The sequence below is a fragment of the Paroedura picta genome, chromosome 11 (assembly GCF_049243985.1).
Source record: "Paroedura picta isolate Pp20150507F chromosome 11, Ppicta_v3.0, whole genome shotgun sequence".
NCBI classification, from domain to species: Eukaryota; Metazoa; Chordata; class Lepidosauria; order Squamata; family Gekkonidae; genus Paroedura; species Paroedura picta.
Window position 1 is genome coordinate 27816809 of NC_135379.1, and position 21200 is coordinate 27838008.

Genomic DNA, 21200 nt, shown 5'->3' on the forward strand with positions numbered 1-21200 from the left:
GTATCTCTCAAAACCCTGCCCTTTTCCCACTCCCTCTGAGATCTTTTAGTTGGTATTGCTTGTCTCCTAGATATAAGGTTCCAAGGTACTCAGCACCCCAGATTTAGAGGTGGTTTGGTCGAGGCTTAGAGAACTCACACTAAATCATAGTTCTAACAGTAATCCTTCCATAAATGTCTAGGAATTTTACCACCTGGCATCTGCAATTGAATGTAATCAGAACTGTATAGCTTTGAAGAGAAGGGTCACTCACTTTCCTCCAAAACATGGAAATAAAAATCACTGCTAAATGTAAGTTAATACCCAGGGCCATTTCGCACGGCTTCAAAGTAGCACAATGGTTGCTATTTGGAAACGCTACTAATTTGCCATAACCCACGACGTCGTAGACAATCTGCAACAATCCTGAAACCAATCAGCAAAAAGCGCTTCGTTGTGGCGCTTTCAGGGGAATCCAGAAAAGTGGATTCACCCTCCGGATAGCGATACACTCCTGCAACCAATCTGCAACAGTAGCGCTAAAGACCTGTGCGTTACCATTGTTGCTGGTTCTTCAAAGTCCCTCCCCCTGGCTCTCTCCTCCAAACTTCCGGCGAAGCGATCGCCATTTTTTTTTCTCCGAGCGAGCGGGGATAAACGCACCGGCGAGCCTCTTTCTGTTTAGAGGCTTCCCTGGCTTCAGTCCTTCACCTTTAGTCACTAAGCACAAACCACTGAAAAGCCCGTTTGCTGAAATAAAGTCCCTTTATTTTTTACAAATAAATTCAGCCGAAAATCGGGCCCGTGAGAGGGGGGGGGGATTTTTTTTTTATCACTCGAGGCAGCGTGCAAACGATCATACAATCAAGCGACAGCTCACATTAGGCAGCTGGATGGGTCTCTCCGTAGCAACGAATCTACCTAGATTCGTTGCTATGGGTCGTTTTTTTTTTTTTTAAACCTTTCTTAAAGGGAAAGGGGCTGTTTGGGAGCATGCTAACGGCTGCCCATTGGCTGCTTGACGGCCAGGGGCGGGACGAGCTTGGCAATAGCGCTTCCTTTCTAGCGATTTCTGCCGAGACCGGAAGCCTGTGGGAAACGCTAAAAAACGCAACTGATTCCACTACAAAGGCAGGTATGCATAACGACGAATTCCACTATTTTAAATGGCGATTTTTCATTCCGCAAACAATTTGCAACAAAGATCCCTGTGCGAAAAGGCCCCCAGTATCCTATTTATCATCAGATGGTTACCACAAGCAGTGACACATAGATGTCTTCAAAGAAACCAGGGCTGAATCTGCACTTACTTTGTTTATTGCATTGTGGATCCTGATGAATCCAGATCGATTTGAACTCAGTTCTTCCTCTATCCCCCCTTCCCCATTGAAACAGAAAAGTGTTCTGCACATGATTAGGGAAGCTCAGAAGGGGAGGGGGGAGCCAAGCGCAGCAGGAGCCTCTTTCTTTCTTTTCTTGGAGGAGGATAGGATTGGAGACAGCAGAGGTAGGGGGGAAACCAAGTTAGGGCTTCTGGAGCTTCTGCTGAGAGAAGTTAGGGCTTTCCCTTTAAGGCAAGCTTGCAGCTTGGGAAATAGGAAGCCTTTGAACTGAAGCCTTGGCCAATCGGGACTTCTCTACCAAGGAGGCTCAGTAGCAAGTTTGAAACCAGCAGATGCTCAGCATCAAGCTCTTTTGGAGAAAGCAGATAGCTGCATGCTTTCTCATGCCAATTTTTCAAATATTGTTATGTCCACTCTAGGATATCACAGGGAAAAGGTAGGATCACTCCGGATCAATAATGCTTGTTGCAGAGGGAAAATTTCAAGCGCCCAAAATCAAAATGGAAATTGCATTCAGAGGAGACAGCAGGGACTGAATCGACCTGGGATTGGAATAAAAGCTCCATGCAGATTCAGCCCAGATGTAGTTGAGCTGCCCTTAGGCCCCAAGAATGAATCCACAAACCTATGCTTGAGACCTGGCAGCCCTACTTATAAACAATTATAAAGAGAAAAGTGTTTTCCAACAGAAGCCCCTATAAACTGGCAAGATGACGAAGCTCTCTGTACTCTCAGAAGTTATAGCCCCAGGCAAAGAAGTGTGAATGAGTAAGTTCTGAAGATTTATGAGCTGTTCTAGATTAGATACTCTTACTGTACCCATGAGTTATCCTACACTATCATCTTTATTCTAACCTTGATATTATATATAAGTGCATGAGCAAATTTGCAATTCATATATGTCTGGTCCAAATTTTACCAAGTAGATTAGACTGGGAAAAAATACTAGTTTACTTAACTACTGCTGGCCAGTGAGGTACAATGCCTAGAACAGGACCTGAGATATCCAGGTTCAAATTGCCCCTCTGTTGTGGAAACTTGCTGGGTGACTTACGATTTCATAATGCTTTTGTGAGGATAAAATGGAGAAGATGTAAGCTGCTATAGGTTCCCATTGGGGGGAAAGGAAATGAAGTAAATAATCAGTTTTAATTTATTTTCTTAATGCACACAACAACATTCTCTCTAAAACATAATGCTTGTTGCTTGCTTGTCTTCATATCTGCAAGTCCTGTCCATTATTTTAGCCAAACAATTCCTAAGTGTTAGTTGAAGGTGCATCTATTCCTTTTAACAATAAGATCCTTAAAGTGCAATCCTAAGCAGAGCTATGCCTTTCTATACCCATCAGTCTTAGAAAGTGGAAACTCTGCTTAGGGTGGCATAATAAATGTCCCATACAGAAGTTGCAGTAGGGGGGGAAATGGCACAAAATTATGCCACCATATCCCCAGGAGCTGTAAACCCATATAAGAAAAATCTGAGATACCAGATTCTTTTCTCAAGACCTCAGCAACAGCTCTTTTGTGGGAGCTGGCAGCAAAGAAATGCTATACAGCCAGAGCAAATCAAGCCCTTCTCCATTCAAACAGAGTCTCAGAGGACTGGGTCTTGATAAAAGAGGTGATAGAATCAGACTCTGAGATCAGAAGTTGATCCTTAACAGAATTTTCTTTAATAGAAAATGCTATTTAACATTATTGATGTGGGCGTAAACAGTTCTCCTCAGCATGTCACCTACTTGGAGAGGCCTAAAGTTCCTCTAATAAGACAACTGTAAAGAACTATGCCCAGGGAGTATTTTACTAACTTTAAAGAGATTGGGAAAGATACGAATATTCCCCAACAGGGAGAAAAAAAACATTAAACACTGTGAAGAGCAAACGGCCATAAAGTTTTCATTTTTTCAAGTTTAGGAAACTAATTTCATATTGCATATGTTTTTAAAATAATGTGAAGTCGGTGAGATAAAGCACACAAAATGTGGAAGTGTGTGATGTTATGGAAAGTGGTTCTGTTCTGATATGTACAAATACTTGTGGAGAGTTTCTTCTGCTGGATCCTGTCTTTTACGAGCATAATGGGGGGTGGGGCATTTCTGCTGGAGATTTTTTTTTTTAAATCATAATATTTACACCACTATAGAAACAGAAGACTCATTATCATGTAAGCTCCAGGTTGAGAAATACCTGGAGATCTCTGAGGTGGAGCCTGAGGAGGGTGGGTTTTAGGGAGGGGAGGGACTTTCATGGGGTATAAAGTCACCACATAAAATGTGGTCATTTTATCACAGTGAACTGATCTCTGTTCCTTGAAGATCAGTCGTAATTCCAGGAGACCTCCAGCAACTTCCTGGAGGATGGCAACCTGATCTTCATGGCTTCTGTGCAGTCTGATATGACACTGTGCAGGTGCAAGTCAGCTGTGGAGATAAAGATTCTTAAACTTTCCAGAAGTTTCTTAGCATGGAGTACTCCTACACCCTTCTGTCTTCGGCCAGAGTTTTCCTGTCCAGATGAGCACAAGATGGAGTAGGATAAATGCTTCTCCTACAGCCCTCTTTTCATCACTGTGGAGGGAAAATGTATTCTGAAGCTCTCTTTTATTAACATTGGTTTTCTTTGGAAAAACTGAGTGGTAAAATTCTAAAGATGTCTCTTTTCAAAAAATATAAGGAGACTGGTCAAAAATGACTCAGAGTTATGTGCTACCTCGTGTGTCCTGTTTAGGAGAAGGATATAACATTGTAGCGTGTGATACCTGCCACTTATTTACCCCAAAGGTCCATCATGAAAGGTCTGGACTTAATATTGCTCTGTAGGAGAAAGTGCTGGGTTTTAACACTTGTCCCAATAAATGCAAAGTTAACCCAGAAAAGCAGACCCCCTACTACCTTCAGTCATGTTTGTGCCTTTCACCCCGATATCAGAACTGACTAATAAACTGCCTTCGGCTCTGAGGGCAGCATCTGAGCCAACACCCAAGAAGGTGAAGAAGAAAATGTCACCCCAGATTCACCCCAGTAACATCAGCCTTCCCTGCCCCGGCTTCCTACCCAAACCAACACATGCTGTGAGGGAGGGATGCCATCTTCCCTCATTTCTCATCTCACCATCTGTAACTCTCTTATTTTGCTCTGTTGTTTAATTATTTTACATTTTTTTCCTTACCCTAACTTTTTTCCAGAAAGCTTTGGAATCTCCATGGCTGGCATGCACCTGTGTAACCCCATATGTGCTTGCACAGAAGAGCACTTGAAAAACAATAGTTACAGGTAGGTGTAACCCTATCATATTGGCATAAGGCACTGACAAGCTGAATTTGTATCTTACCATTAGTGCTGGGTGAAATAGACCATCTGAGACAGAAAGTCTGAGAAAACCTTTTGTTTGAAGTCAGGATTCAAGTCCCAAGTGACTTGAATGGGGTGAACACATGGCTCAGTGGTAGAGCTCCAGGTTAGCGCAGGGTTAGCACCACTGTAGTGCCAAGTTAGCGCCACTTTAGCGTCAGTTTAGCGCCACTTTAGTGCCGGGTTAGCACCAAAGTGGGTGATCAGGGTGGGAGGAGCCTGGCACGGTTGCTGGAGCCCCCAGGGAACCCCAGACCCCCCCCCTACATACACACATAAGGAATTGCCTGTAAATAGAAACCTGCCACAGCAGGAATAAAGGTTCCATTCACATTCTTTGATAGTTGTGCTAGTTTGCATTTTGTGTATCATTCTTAACATGGTGAATATTCTGAAACAATCCATAAGCCTTCAGACAGTGAACCTGAAATGCAACTAGTTTATTATCAAACCAGAAACACTCTGACTTAAGCCCATATTTCAAAGTGAAAATATGGTCCCTGGCTCAATTAAATATTGGCTATCACATGCAAAAGCATTCTATGGCCTTGATCCCACTCATCAACCCGGCACTAAAGTAGCACTAACCCGGAAGCTTGTTCCGCCAAGAAACCACTCTAACTGTCAGGAACTTCAGCCTGATGTTTAGACGGAATTTCTTTGGAATTAATTTCATCCCATTAGTTCTGGTCTGTCCCTCTGATGCAAGAGAGAACAATTCTGCTCCATCCTATACATGGCAGCCTTTTAAATACTTGAAGATGGTTATCAAATCCCCTCTCATTCGTCTCTTCTCTAGGCTAAACAGACCAAGGTCCCCCAACCTTTCTTCATATGTCTTGGTCTCCAAACCCCTCACCATCTTAGCTGCACTAATGGTCCACAATGGGTAGCCTTGGGCATATAGATCGCTTCTTAAAGCGATACATGTCTGTTCGTATCTCTTAACATCTGAATTGTTCCTTTTGGTGCACAAAAATTGTCCAACTGGTAAATTGGTTTTTAGGTGTCACTGGTGGAAAGATTGAAAATCCAGTAGTGTATTCCTATCCGTGTCCTTGTGATATGAGAAACAGTTAAATTATCATTAACAATCTACGAAGTGCTGGTCTGCATACTAAATTGAACAGTGGGATGTATAGTGTTAATCCAATTAGCAAATTGATCTATAAGCTCCTCATTAGTAAAAATAATAAAGATGTCATCTAGTAATCGAGCATAAAAATTAATATGTTGGTAATATGGGTTACAATCCTTATTACAAATTAAAGTCTCCTCCAAACTTAACATGAACATGACAGTTCAGGTGATGGGGGACCCCATGGCTAGCCTCTGGACCTGTAAGTATAATTCCTCTTCAAAAAGAAAAAAGAAACAGGAATGTGGAGTTAGGGATGGGTGAAGGACCCGCGGGCCCATCGAACCTCTAAGTCAATACTCCTCAGGGGGTCGTGAAGGTAATTATGACACCACGTACGTTGCTACCCCCCCCCTCCCGTTATTGAACCTCTCCCCACTGTTATATCTCTCTTGGCCCAGAATTGCTGGAATCCCCTTCCTGGGCTGGGACCCTCCCAACAGCCCACTTCTTCTTCCATTCTGTGACAGTTTCATCAAGAGCACTCGTCTCCAGTGGGACCAATAGTCAGGAAACACACTGACATGGAAAATGATTCTCAGTCAGGGAGGACAGTCCACACAATCCCAACCAAGCCTTAGTCTAAAGCAAAAAAAATGCTACTCAGCTGCACTAGTAACTACCCCATCCCACCCATTCCTACCCAGGCCATGCCCGCCCTCCAACCCCCCCCCCCAAACCTAGTCTAGCAGCTAACTAATCTCAGCTAGGCATTGGGCTAAGTTCCCCCTGTCTCCAGCAGCTCTCCCCAGCCTTCCATCCAGTCAACTAACCTAAGGCTAACCCCTTCCCACCTATCATCATCCTAACCCATGGAACCCACAATACTAGCTCTTCAGCCTCTCTAAACAGAACAGCATGCAGTCAGTCAGCCACCAGGTGGCAGTGGGATCTTTCCTCTGGGTGCAATTCCTCCAGCTACCACAAGGTGTCGCTGGAGTTCATCTCTGCTGGCTATCTCCACAAAACCAGTCCCTGCTCTGAGACTCCAGATGGAAGCTCCTCCTTGAACTCCTATTTCAGGTTGTTCTCCAACAGGGTGCTTCAGTGACTGAAAAATCCTGGCATAGGAGGGGCCTCCTCTGTGTCATCCGGCCCTTTGGATCATTGTGCCTACCTCCTCCAATCCTGCACACATGTTCCATGCACTGGAGCTCTGGACTACTTAGCCCCACACCAATGGACACTATGACCAGAGATTGCTGATCCAAGGTATACACCCAGGGCTCAGCTAGGGGGGCAGATGTTTCCCAGTAAGCCTTGGAGGCACCCAAAGCCTCAGCCCAGGGAATGTTCCTTTTGCCGTGACGCCACCGAAGAGCAGAGTTTGCCTCACGGAGCTAACAACAACCAAGCCCTTTTCGTTGTTCCCCAAGTTTGTATGTTCGCAGGGTTGAGTTATTGTGGTGGAGGTGGGGGAAAGGAGTCAGAATGATATTTCCCCTACAGTGTGCTTTCCCCCTCTCATGGGTAGCTCGCTGCTGGCATGGCCTCTGCCGCCTTGCGTCGTCTCGTTCTCTTGGGCAAGGTATCCTCAACCCTGGGTATGTCCATAGCGAGAGCCTGCTGGTCCTGGTGGGGCCTCTTATCTTCCATCTCCCTTAGTTCTCTTGTCTTCTGACTGCTGGCTGTCTCCTTGCTACGGTCCATTTCAAGGGGAGCTGTACCACCATTGTAACGTGATAAGACCTCAAGTCTATTGGGTCTCCAAAAGTTCTGAGCATAAGTAAATTATATCCAGAAAAAAAAACTCCTGGATGGGCAGAGCTCAAGCCCCAGCGTCCGTCCTCACCACCAACTTTTTACTACTACTACTATTTATCAACAGGTTAATTTTTCTAAATAAATATTTGGAGAAAGCAGTAACTTGCTAGCTCTTTATATCAGAAAAAAAGACAAAAACATTTTTCCAAGAAGGGGGAAAAGGAATTATTTGCCTCAAGAGCCAATGTTGTGGGGTAGTTAAGAATATCAGACCAGGGCAGAGTCTGCACTTGCTTTCTTTATTCCATTGTCAATCCTGTTGAATTCAGATCGCTTTGAACTCGATTCTTCCCCCCCCCCCCATAGAAACAGGAAAGTCTTCTGCACGTGGTTAGGGAGGCTCAGAAGGTGGGGGGGGGGAGCCAAGCCTCTTTCTTGGCAGAGAAGGGAGAAAAAATCCAGGACCGAAAGAAGTTGAGAGAAATTAGGGGCTTCTCCTTTAAGGCAAGTCTGTTACATGACCACCTGTGGCCAATCATGGGTCCTCTACCCCGGAGGAGAGCCCAGATTCAAAACAGCCTGGTTTCTCTAATCCGAATCTTGAAATATTGAGCGTTAAAAGCACTCTAAGATATCACACAATAAAGGTAGGGTCACTCCGGATCAATCCTTCTTGCTGCAGAAGGAAATTTTAAATCGGCCCAAATCCAAATGGAAATCGCATTCTGTGTAGAGGGCAGGGACTGAATCGACCTGGGGTTGGAATAAAAGCTCCATGCAGTTTACACCCTGGAGTGGATAAAACCCTCAATATTTGAAAATCGGCTTGAGTAAAGGTGCAGCTCTCTGCTTGTCATGAACTAACTTGCTGCCTCGAGCCTCCAGCGCTGTAGAAAAGCCCTGATTCCTCGTTCCCATGTTGCAAGGCTTCCCTTAATGGGGAAGCCCTAACTTCTTTCAGCAGAAGCTCCAGAAGCCCTAACTTCTATCGGCAGAGATTTGCCTGTGGGATTTATTCCCCCCTCCTTTGCTGTCTCCAATCCTCGCCCCCCCCCAAGAAAAAAAACAAAACAAAGAGGCTCCTGCTGCACTTGGCTCTCCCCCCCCCCTCTGAGTGTTCCTAATCATGTGCAGAACAATTTTCTGTTTCAATGGGGGGGGGGGGAATAGAGCAAGACCCAAGTACAAATTGATCTGGATTCAGCAGGATCCACAATGAAATAAACGAAGTGCAGAATCAGCCCAGGGCACTGTCACATATTCTCAAGCTAACCTACCTCTCTGTTAGGGGTGGGGAGTTTTAATTGTAGGATGTTTTACATTCTGATTATGAATGTTTTACCTATTTTGTAAATCGCCCTACACCCATTTGTGGACAGGGGCGGTCTATAAATATAACAAAAACAACCATATTGTCAGAATGACTATGAAGACAGAGTATACATCTCATTTTGCTGCAAATCCTGGTCTCACAGTGCACGTTAGGAAGTGCATTGTTGTGAGTGAGGAGCTGTCAGCAATGGATTGCCATTGCCTGCCCCTGCATAGAGACATGGCACTTGCTTGGTGATTTTCTATCTAAATACTAACATGGCTGACACTGTATACAAGGAAGTTTGTGAGCAATTTTGTACAGTGCAACCCTATAACGTACGCTTGAAAGTGCTCTTGAATAATTCAGTTTTGCATATTTTGTAAAAAGCCAGGAAAGTGGGAGCTTTCCTGATGTCGTGCTGGCCATTCCATTAGGTGGGAATCACAATGGAGGAAGCACATGTATGAGCAATTGTTGGTTTTGCTCATATTCAGGTTGGCCCCTGCAGAAGACCCTGCTAGCAAAGGCCTTTTAACATGGAAAGCAGCATTACATCAGACAATTCTTAAGCTCCCTTCAAACAAAGAGATGGTGATGTCCATACATTGCTTGAGACTCATTAAGATTTAAAAATATGACAATATTAGTTCCATTTATATGAATGATTCTAGATTGCACCCTTAACATGCATGTTTTGCACTACAGTACATAGATCCCACATTCAGATTTTGAATGTTTTGCATTTTCCATATTTGTGACATTACAGTCATATACTACATTTTTCGATACAGAGAATGTTAGTCCCACTTTGTTTTAGGCTGCTGGTCTTTCTGTGTGAGTGGAACTGGCTTAAAGAGTTTGACACTGTGCTCCTTCATTTGTCAGAGTAAACATGCATTTCAGCAGGAAACCACATCAGATGAATTAGGATTTCCTGTTCAGCTTTCAGAGTAGTCAAAAGCTATTGAAGTGTCTAGGTAGTTTACAGTTGTTATCTACTATTACGGGAGATACAACTTTGACATAAAAACCCTTGAGTAGTTCTTTGGTAGTAGGCTAAAGTGTCTGGGTTACATGGTATCAAATTAGTTCTGTCCACCTTTGTGGATTGCTTGCCTCAACGTGCTGCCGCTAGAGCTAGCAAAGTACAATAAATTGCAGACGAAGAAAGTTGCCTTTGATGCCAGGCAACTGTGCTTGTGTTGTAAGATAAAAAAATATGTACACACAACCATAAATCAAGGTGCACTTCTTAGGTAGATGGAGATCTGTTCACAGCCATGCTTTTTCCACACCTTTAAGTAAAAGAGGCTGAACTCTCTTATTCCTTAGCATCACATAATTCCAAGGCGAATCAGAAAGCAATTTTCCTTCCTCTCGAATATGATAACTAAACCTTGAAGAAAAAGAAAAAAAAACATTTGATATGGTTTATAATTGGATTTTTTAAACTCTATGTTTTTCTGTAACAAAAAGCACTTCTTGCATGTCTGTCATAATTCAATCAAAGACAAGCATGACCACTGTGACAGAGCGGGGACATTTTCTTCACATACTTTGCTTTCCATTTCCCCTTAAAACAGAACAGAGGACAGATGCAGGTTTGCCAGTGTACACTGGAGAGATGGAACACGTGGAAGTCAGAGGAATGGCCAATTGAACTAGTCAGGGGGAGATGCTGGTTGAGCTTTCTTAGTGAAAATTAAAAGGCTATTTACTGCATTCATTGTTAGTCATTGTGACCCCTAGAGAAGTCATATTGCTTTCCTGTATGGTTTGTCAAAATTAGCATAGCTTATAACTCTGTAAATTTATATTTCTAAACAGCATGGATAAATGTAGACATAAAACTCAGGGCTTTGGTCATATATGGGTACTACGAAGATATTCAGTAGATGCTTTGGGTCTTAAAAGGGAACTTTGAATAACTTCATATTTAATTATTTTATTTATTTATTTATTTAGATTTCTATACCGCCCATTTCTTTGCAGCTCTGGGCGGTTTACACAGAACATTATAACGTACATGAAACATTATGCAGACTATAACATCAAAACAACTTTCAATAAAACATCAAAAAATTACAAAACCACAATTATAATGTAACTAGCAAGAAAGCCCATTGCAACCAGGAATGCAATGGGCGCTAGGACCCAGGGGACACCAGGAGGTGTTTTTTTTTCTGCTGCGTGGAGCTGTGAAAGGCTCCGACAGGGTTTTTTTGTTTTCTGCTGCTTGGAGCTGGGAAAGGCTCCTACAGGGTTTTGTTTTCTGCTGCTTGGATCTGCGAAAGGCTCCTTCCGGGGTTTTTTTTCTGCTGCTTGGATCTGTGAAAGGCTCCTGCAGGGTTTTTTTTTTCTGCTAGCTCTCGTGGGCGTGCCGGCTTGGAGCTCCTACAGGGAGCTGCTGCTTGGAGCTGGGAAAGGCTCCTTCAGGGTTTTGTTTTCTGCTGCTTGGATCTGCGAAAGGCTCCTACAGGGTTTTTTTTTCTGCTGCTTGGAGCTGTGAAAGGCTCCTTCCGGGGTTTTTTTTCTGCTGCTTGGAGCTGTGAAAGGCTCCTGCAGGGTTTTTTTTTTCTGCTAGCTCTCGTCGGCGCGGCGGCTTGGAGCTCCTACAGGGGTTTTTTTTTCTGCTGCCTCTCGTCGCGCTAGCGGCGAAAGGCTCCTCCGGGGGTGTTTTTTTTTTTTCTGCTGCCTCTCGTCGGCGCGGCGGCTTGGAGCTCCTACAGGGGTTTTTTTTTCTGCTGCCTCTCGTCGGCGCGGCGGCTTGGAGCTCCTACAGGGGTTTTTTTTTCTGCTGCCTCTCGTCGCGCTAGCGGCGAAAGGCTCCTCCGGGGGTGTTTTTTTTTTTTCTGCAGCTTCTCGGCGGCTGGAGTCTTGTGTTGTGTTTGCGGCGGGGGCTTCCTTGGGGCCGGCCTGACGCGGTGAGAGACGCTTCGCGCCTCTCACCACGTCAGGCCGGGAGCAACTGCGAGCCGCGCTGAGCGCGGCTCGCAGTTGCTGGGGCTGGGAATCGGAGGGACCAATCGGCAGGCGCTTCGCGCCTGCCGTTTGGTCCCTCCGGTTGTCTGTCATGAGGAAGGGTCCAATCCGGACCCTTCCTCATCCCGGACACATCCCGCCCCAGAACCCCTTACTGTTTTATTTAGTCCGTGGCGCCCGCGGCGCCACGGGCGGTGTACAGATAACAATTAACAGTAACTTTGGGAGAGTCATGGGCAGGCGTCTGGGGGGACCAGCAGGTGTTCTGAGTCGGACAGCCTCAAGCAAATGCCTGGTGGAAGAACTCCCTCTTGCAGGCCCTGTGGAACAGTGGAAGTTCGGGCAGGGCTCTGATCTCCTCAGGGAGTTCGTTCCACCAGGGGGGGGGGCCAGGACCGAGAAGGCTCTGGCCCTTGTTGAGGCCCGACACGCTTCTCTGGGGCCAGGGATCCGCAGCCAGTTGGAGGTGGCAGAGCGTAAGACTCTTTTGGGGGTATAGGCAAGAAAGCGGTCACTCAGATACATTATCATCCTCAGCAGAGCTACACCCTTAGAACCCACTGAGATCCATGGACTTAGCAAATTTGTAACTCTGCTTATGATGGCACTAAAGGAGAAGCTGATCTCAGAAGTGCCTGGTTCCTGGTTCACATGTCATCTGTCATGAACTCAGTGCTGGCTTTTGACAGACCAATCTACCAGCCTCAATTGGGGCTGCCAACTGAGGTGGAGGAGCGCAGCCAATCATTGCAAGACATTTTGCATCTGCAATGATGAGGGGCTTTGTGCAGGGAGCTAGATCAGCGTGTGCAGCTGATTTAGGGGTCAGAATCTGGCATAGCACAGTTGAATGGTGGTGATGAAAAGTATTGTCAAGTGGCAGCCACCTTGCAGCCAACTTCTGTCAGGGTCTCTGACAGAACTTGCTATAGATAGGCATGTGCACTTTGAACTGATTTGGAAGAAAAACCTCTGAAGCAAGGCTGCTTCAGAGACAGACTGCTCCAAAGCAGTCCTAAGCGCAAAATCTGTTAAACAGATCCGAAGTGAGCGGTCCAAAGTGTGCTTCGAAGGTGCCCATTTAAAATTTAAAGCCTCCGGGGATGGCGGTATATAAATATAATTAATTAAATAAATAAATTTTTAAAAAGGGGAAAGGAAGACAGGGAGGGAAACACAAACAGCCTCTTTCCTTGGCGCCGTTCCTTCCTGCTCTGTCTTTCCCGCCATTATCTGGGCTCCTTCAGGCCCTGGAACAAAGGGGGGGGGGGGAAGAGACCAATAGCTGGACTCCCTACAATAGGGCCAATCATTGCAAAGCATTTTGCCTCTGCAAATGCTTTACAATGCTGAGCTCCTGCAACTTGCAAAGCATGCTTGCTGCAAAGAAAGACGTGGGGCGGGGGGAGGCATGTTCTGGGGAAAAAACATTTCTTGGCCAATCATAGAAGGTTTTTTCTTTTGGGAAATCTTCTATGCTTGCCCAAGAAAGTATATAAGGCAAGGGGGTCTTCTTACCTGCTTCTGTTGCTGGCTGCTGCCTCCAGAGCTGTGCTACTCAGGTAAAGTGTGCTAGGCCTGGCTGCGTGGCTGGCTGGCTGGCTTGCTGCTGCGCTGAACACTGGAGGATCTTAATCTCTGGAGAAGACATCCAATGGTTTTCCTGAGGAACTCCCCTTGCCTTCTCAATGTTCTTCCTCTTCTCAATCACACTTTACTTAAGTTCTTATTTTCAAACAAAACGAATTCTTTGGGTTTCTGTGGGTGGGGTCTAGGGGTGCTTTGGGGTTCACTGTTTCTTTCTCCTAGTGTTTATTTCATCTTTTTATCTGACTGATGGAAAGCGATGTTTATTTGGCTTTTCTTCTTGGGGTGCTGTTGCTTTTTACAGTTCTTTCAGTGTTGTTTTTGTGGTGGGGTAGTCCACCTCTCTCAGGGTGTCTGGCAAGAGGAGAGGAAGGGAAGACAACTGTAAGTCGCTTTGAGTCTCCTTTGGGTAGTGAAAAGAGGGTACAAAAGCCAGCAGCTAGTCTTCCACTTGACTTTTCTGTATTTGTTGGGGGGGGGAGGCTAGATGGGAGAACCTGTGATGATGGGAGCATGGATTAAGCGCTTAGGCCACTCTGAGTTCTTCCACTGGAGGCCAGTGCATGCGATAATCCTGCTGAGGAGGAGGAAGGTGTCCACGTGACACTACCCCCTTGCTTTCTGAGGGTTCCCCGGGGCTAATGGATTGCCTATTAGCATGGATTCGTCCCACTCCCCCCCCCCTTGATGTGGTGTTTGGTGGGCCTCCATGTGCCCCCTGGAGGCTGGCATTCCTAGACCACTAGTGTTGCTAGTGGTGTTATGAGATTTCCTACACACATACCCTTGCCAAACACCCCTTCCTCTCCAGTAATGGACCCATTATGTTCTATGGTGTTTTCTCATCATAGGATATAAGGGAGAGGATCAGGGGCACCCTCTTTGGGAGCCCCTAGAACTGGACCAATCTTTTTGAAACTCAGAGTGGTATCAAGGAAGAGCTTCCTGAAAGTTGGAACCTGCCCCCCCCCCCCGGCCACGGGAAAGGCAGAAACCTGAAAATCCCCATTAGAGTCAAAGGTGCCTTTGACTTTAATGGCTGCCGAAGTGCTTTGGAGATCTTCAAAGCTTTGGAAATCTACGAAGTGTCTTCTTGGCCCATTATGCACAGCCGCCGAAACGGCGATTTCAGGTCCCATGGAAAACGCGGAGGGGGAAGACGCGACGCATACCGGTTATGTACGGGGCGGGGCGCGACGGCGGCAAAACCCAGAGTAACCGATTATGCACGCGGCGATCCGGGCGCCGCTTCTGGTTGCGCCCCGGTCACCTGGAAGCTGCGCTTTCTTCCGCGTTTCACTGACGCGGCTTTTTCGGCGGCATGCACCGAAGCTGCGGCCAGTTGCAGCCGGCTCCATGCGTTATCGGTGATTTTAGTCGCCGCCATTCCACCCCGAATGTGCGCTAAAACCCCCGTGCATAATGGGTCCTTGTGAAGCCAAAGCAGCACAGATTGTTTGCTTAGCGCACATGCCTATGCAAAGCATATTCTACCACTGAGCTCCATTTTTCCCCCTCCCCTCACAATCTCCGTGCCACAATTCATGTGCAGGTCACAAGGGAAGGAACCCAGCTATTTATACTGGAAGCAAGACTATGACACAAATGGGAGGCGCTCTGGAATGAACACATACCATGCATGTGGGGTTGAGTTCCCTTCTGCAACTACATCCCTTTTTGTCAGGTACACATTATTGGAAGGGTCATTCCAGCCACAACAGCTCTGCAATACACTAAGGCAGAGGAAGCTCTGATGGAATACTCAATAGTTTTTCTACACAAAGCTTGGGGTTGGCAGAGATAGAAGAACTGCAATTCTTTCACAAAGGACATGGCACAGCGAGAATGTATTTTGTGCCCAGGTCCCTGGTTTGAACATTGTATGTAGCAAGCTGCTAGTTAGCCCTTGGAGGCATTTCAGGCACTGCTGATGTTTTATATCATCAGACACGGTGAGTGGGATGGGCTGCTTATGCTAATCAGCTATTCATTTTGACGAACACCCCCCCCACACACACACACACACACACTGTACCATCTCTCTACTCCATTCAGGGAACTCACCTGCTCTGAATCACTCAGGAATATTTCATGCCTTATCTGCCCCCCAACCATTTAGTTTGTTAGAAACTAGCAATAATCTAGGTGTGTGACCACTTAAGGACCAATTCCCCCCCTTCCTGAGAAAAGAATACCTGTGCAAGCAATGGGTGACCTCCTCTCAGCCGCCTCCTACTATGAGTAGTATTTTGAAGGCAGCTGATATTAGTGAAGCGCAAGGGATGGGAGCTGAGTCCTATGTATCAAAATCTTGTCAATAAGAAACACAGCAATGAGGCTGTTTTGTGTGTTTATTGAATGGGATCAGACATCTGAACAACAATAAGGTTTGTTTCCTTTTGCCATCTGCTCTGAAAAGCTGCAGATTGATTGCCCCCATCAGTGCACAATCATGCAAAATATAACTGTGCTGGGTCAAACTATCTGTTAAGCAATGGTGCAATGGTGCAGGATCCAGGATGTTATAAAAGAGTTTGCTAACCTAACAGAAAAGCACCAAGATATGCAATGGACAGTACAATTGGTGGTCATATAACAGCTTCAACAGATAATTGGGCACATGAAACTGCTTTATGCTGCATAAAACCATTGGCCTATCAAGGTCAGTACTGATAGACAGGAGCACTCCAGGGTCTAAGTCAGAAGTATTTCATGTCACCTATTTCCTTGAGCCTTTCAATTGGAGTTACCAGGGATTGGACCAGGGGACAGGGAGTGGCTGTTAGTTGCCTGGGACTCCCTCTTTCAGGCTAGACCCCCATCTTGCAATAATATTGATCTACCATACAGGGTTGTTGTATTACAAGATAATGTACATGAAACATTTCTGAACACTTGAAGGTAAAGGTAAAGGTATCCCCTGTGCAAGCACCGAGTCATGTCTGACCCTTGGGGTGACGCCCTCTAGCGTTTTCATGGCAGACTCAATATGGGGTGGTTTGCCAGTGCTTTCCCCAGTCATTACCGTTTACCCCCCAGCAAGCTGGGTACTCATTTTACCGACCTCGGAAGGATGGAAGGCTGAGTCAACCTTGAGCCGGCTGCTGGGATTGAACTCCCAACCTCATGGGCAAAGCTTTCAGGCAGCTGCCTTACCACTCTGCGCCACAAGAGGCTCTTACACTTGAAGGTATTCTCCCAAAATTAAAGGATTTCAATGCAATAGCTAAAAAGGGTCATTCGACCCAATCAAAAGCCTTTTGTGGCTCATGTAAAATCAAGGGTAACTTTTCTTTGTATTACACTAACATGAATTATTTTCCTGGCGTTATAAAAAAAATTATGACTATTTAGCCATTAAATTTGGATTTGCCATTGTCATATTTCTGAAACAGTGCCATCAGTAAGAAACCATTCAAAGGTGCCTGGCCATTCTGCTTTTCATTATCTTTACAGAGCAATATTGGGAAGATTAAAAAAGACTATTTCTTAACAGGTGGGAAGCACCTTGAATATAAAATTTTCCCCTCATGCTATTGCTTCATTACCAATGCAAGGTTACTATTTCACTAGCTCTTATAAGATGGTTTCAATGTTTGGAAAGATATAGAGCTACAAAATGACTGCTAAGGAAACAGATGAATTAAGCATGAGTATTTCAGACAAAATTAAAGATCATATTACTGAGCTATGATTTGAAGTTGTAAGCTGCAAGCTGCAAATTATGCACTTTTCTTTGAATCAATTCAGCATGATTTAAAGAACGGGTCTGCACAAAAGATTCCTGGCTAGGGAAGATAGCCACAATAAGTACCTCACCCAGATTTTTGTTTGTGATGAGAAATGTGGTTACTCCAATGTGTTTCCATGTAAAACAGAAACACACAATAAATCTTAGTTAGCTTTCTTTAGAAAAATAAACCAAGGGCTTTTATGATTACAATTAAAAACCATATGTAAAATGAGGTTTGGATGTGCCTAGACCAAGGATCCCCAACCTGAGGCCTGCGGGATGCATTCAGCCCACAACATCTTTCTGTGCAGCCCTCCAACCTGCTTGTGTGCTGCTATCACCCTCAGGGCATTTCCCCCTCAATCCCATACTGTTCTTCCTGCCTCAAGATGCACCATCTACTGCTGGTCATCCTGTCCCTTTCTTGCAAAAAATACAATAGCAACATTATTTGTTTGGGTCTCCATGATTCCTTCTGTCAGCCCCCTGTTGTTCTTATTTTCCATAATAGCATTTTGGCCATTCTAGGTGCTTTGCTAGCCAGCAAAGCTCAGGTACCCATACCACTCAACTTTTTAACTCCCCCTCTCCATGAATTATAATGTTGAAGATCTGTATAAGGAAGGTAAAGTCACTGTGTGAAAGGGTTCAACAGATGTCAGGACTGCTTTTGCAAAAAAAGATGGGAAAAGTAAAAGCCTGGTATTTTTTTTACAAAAAAAAGGATACAAAGTGTTCAGTAAACATTTTAGTTTAGTTATTTTTTTATTTATATACCACCACTCATGGCAATTGCTGTCCTTTGGCAGTTTACAATATAAAACAGTAAAAAAAAATCACAATACAACCCCATAATTCCCCAATAAAAATGACCAAAAAATAAAAAAACAACGAAGAACGATAAATGGCAGCATAAAATGCAAAAGAATATTTCAGTCCCATGTCTACAGTTCCAGCCTAGGAGTCTAGGCATAACCTAGATAATATAAGCCCATGGGTTGATCTCAATGCATAACCAGGGGGAACCCACAGCTGACAACCCCGGTCATCCACCAGGCCTCAACCAAGCACTTTGCAGGTAGTTCCCTCAGGGCCCTCAGCTCTTCTGGGAGCTCATTCCACCAGGTTGGGGCCAGGGCTGAAGATGGGGACAACATTTGCAATATAAATGCTATTAATTGCTCCTGAATCCATTGCTTCACATTTGAACATCTTTAAGTGAATGTACATACATCTGTTGGAAGAAAGAGCCAATGCTCATTTAATTTTTGTGTTGGGGGGAACAGAACTAGTACATGTATTCATGTGCTTAAATCGCACATTGTCATATGTAAGTTTAATGTCATATACTACTTACTCAGTGTGTCTACAGGATTCTTTCAAAAGGGTAGTCGTGTTGGTCTGAAGTAGCAAATTAAAATCAGAGTCCAGTAGCACCTTTAAGACCAACAAAGATTTATTCAGGGCGTGAGCTTTTGAGTGCAAGCACTTTTCGTCAGATGCCCTGAATAAATCTTTGTTGGTCTTAAAGGTGCTACTGGACTCTGATTTTATTGTACAGGATTCTTGTTACTATTTTTTGAGAAAATGATAGGAAGTCTGTTTGGGCAGGAGGGGAAAACCACATCATTTTGATCAGGAAAACAGTATGGGAAGACACGTTTAAGTGTCCCTTCTAATCGTTCTGATGCTATCAATACATTCACAGCCCCTCCTATTGCAATTTTATTTTTTTTAACTTGAAAGGTCTATTGATTCTCTTTAGTAAAATATAGCTGGGGCCTAAGCCATGTGTGTCAGCTAGACCAGGGGTAGTCAACCTGTGGTCCTCCAGATGTCCACGGACTACAATTCCCATGAGCCCCTGCCAGCAAATGCTAGACCACATGGCTAGAGGACCAAAGCCCACATACATCTCCTGAAATTCTTAATGTTGAAGCTTGCTCTGTAATCCTGTTGCAGCCCTGTGGATATATGTTCATTTGAGTGGGAGACCTAGGTTTTGAGCCTAGTGGAATTATTTTTCCACTTCGTCCATATTTTGTCACTTGAAATAATTGAATTATAATGACATCAAGTTTTAAATTGTACTCACAGTCTGGATCTAGCTATCTGCTATACACATTCAGTAGTATGAATGGAAAAAGCACCCATTCACACCATGCCAAGGAAATCCTACTGATGACAACTGGATTCAAAGTTACCAGATTAATTGCTACTATGGGCCCTCCCAACCCCTTTAAACCAGGCTCTGTCTCATGCTGCAGCTGAACCATCGACGGCCACATCACAATAAGAAACAGCATCCTCAACAGCTGTTCCTCCCAGCACGGGAAAGGTCTCACGTCAGCTGCAAGTGGCATTCAACTTGCTTCGCGCATGCCCTAGCCCACTCAATACTACAAATCCCGGCATGTAGTTCACTTTACTGCAGCCAATCACAAGCAAAAGTTTGAACTCTACACCCCAAGTTTGTAGATAAATACGCTGCCCATTATCCTACACACAGGCAAACCCCACTCATAAGGCACGAAAGGGGCTGCGTACAGTGGCTGAAGGGGAAAGAAACCGCGGCCGACCAATTAGAAAAGGCGAGCCTTCAAACAAGAGAAGTGCTTAGAACAGTGTTCTCTGGTCTTCCCGCGCTGTCAGTTACAGGCGCGCGAGATGGGAGGTGCCTTCGCAAACCAGCCTGCCTCATTCGTCGCTTCGTTCTCCCGGGCTTGTCAATCAGCAGCGCAACAAGCTTTAGTGGGCAGGAAGGAAAAACCGAGCTCCCCCCCCCTCCTGCGTTGCTCCGCCCTTCACCCGCCTCCGCTTTCCTTCGCCTTAAAGCTGTCAGGAAACGCAGCCCCCCCCCCCTTCGCCCGCAAGCCAAAACGACGGTTAAATCGGCTTCCCCTTTGAGCTCGCGCTTCCCCATTCGCTCGCCCTTCTGCCCTCTTTTAAACCTACACGCCGAGCCGTTTGCCGGCGCTGCCTCAAGTAGGTCAGGCCTGCCTAGTGTTTTATTTCTTGACTGAAATCAGGCCAACGGCGGCGCGTGTGGGGTCCGCGCCTCCTCCGCCCCACCCTCTCTCCCTGTTCCCAGAGCAGCTGCCACCGGGCAGCTTCGGTTCCCTCCTCAGTGGGAGTCGGCCTGGTCCTCGCAGGGCCCCGCCCCTCCTCCTCCTCCTCCTCCTCCGCCCGCCCTTTCTTCCCCCCTCCCTCGCCCGGCTCCAAGTTGTCAGTCAAGCGCGGGGGCTGAGGCAAGCGGCAGCAGCGGGCGGAGAGACAGGCAGCTACGCCACAGCCCAGCGGCGGCCATTCGTGGAAAAATAGGCCGACCTGCTCCTCCCAGCTCCGGCTGCGACCGGCCTTCTCCCCGCCGCTACCCCAGCACCCCGCCCTCCGTCCCTCCCCTCCTCCTCGAGCCGCGCCTCAGCGGGCGTTAACGCGGGATGAGCGGTATGTAACCCCCCGGCCCTGCCTCCTTCTCTATTCCCGCCCCCCCTCCTCGGACACCTTGGCGCGCTTCTCCCTTTGCTGCTTTCCCGCCAACCCCGACCTGCCTCCTCCATTGCTTCGGAGTCCCTTTTTCGTCCCCGTTCATCCCTCCCTCTGTCCCTCCTCCTTTCCTCCCTCCTCTATTCCCCTTCTTTCCCAGCCCTCGCTCCTGTGCACATCCATTCCTCCTCCGTTGCTGTTGCCTCCCATTTTCCCCTCCCTTGCGCCTCCCTCCTCCTGCCCCTAAAGCATCCTGGGCCACTCAGTAGCCGTAGATGCTTTAGGGGCAGGAGGAGGAGGAGGGTTGTGGGTGGTTTTTTCTCCCCTCCTGCCTTGTAGTCTCCGAGAAAAGAAACCAATCAAACCTCCCTTTTCTGGGTTTTCACGCACTCACCAAGCCCTGTGGGCCGGGTTTCAAACCACGTTGTGTGTTTTAAGGATTCCTTTGCCGTTGCAATGGACTGGTCTGTGCCTTTTAAACAGAAATGGAATGGAGGGCATGGAATCTGAGAGTATTGTGATTTCTTATGTAAATAAAAATACCTGTATTTTAAATGTGTGTGTGTGTGTATACATATATT

The 21200-nt window shown here is 46.0% G+C and overlaps 1 protein-coding gene and 1 long non-coding RNA gene across 3 annotated transcripts in view; one reads left to right on the forward strand and one right to left on the reverse strand.

The window, feature by feature from the left end:
- Positions 1–9502: 9502 nt before the first annotated feature.
- On the reverse strand, positions 9503–21195 carry LOC143820588 (uncharacterized). The gene is made up of 3 exons (XR_013225413.1): positions 21014–21195; positions 13332–13754; positions 9503–10227 (listed from the first exon to the last, which is right to left on the reverse strand). It is a non-coding gene; the product is annotated as an uncharacterized LOC143820588 (long non-coding RNA).
- SP4 (Sp4 transcription factor) overlaps positions 20285–21200 on the forward strand; it is a 33429-nt gene continuing 32513 nt past the window's right edge. Inside the window, exon 1 of one of the 2 annotated variants that reach the window (XM_077303580.1) lies at positions 20285–20580. In XM_077303580.1, coding sequence (XP_077159695.1) covers positions 20574–20580 — 7 coding nt within the window. In that variant the 5' untranslated portion in view covers positions 20285–20573. The remainder of the gene's footprint in view (positions 20581–21200) is intronic. The other variant, XM_077303579.1, reaches the window with a different exon arrangement.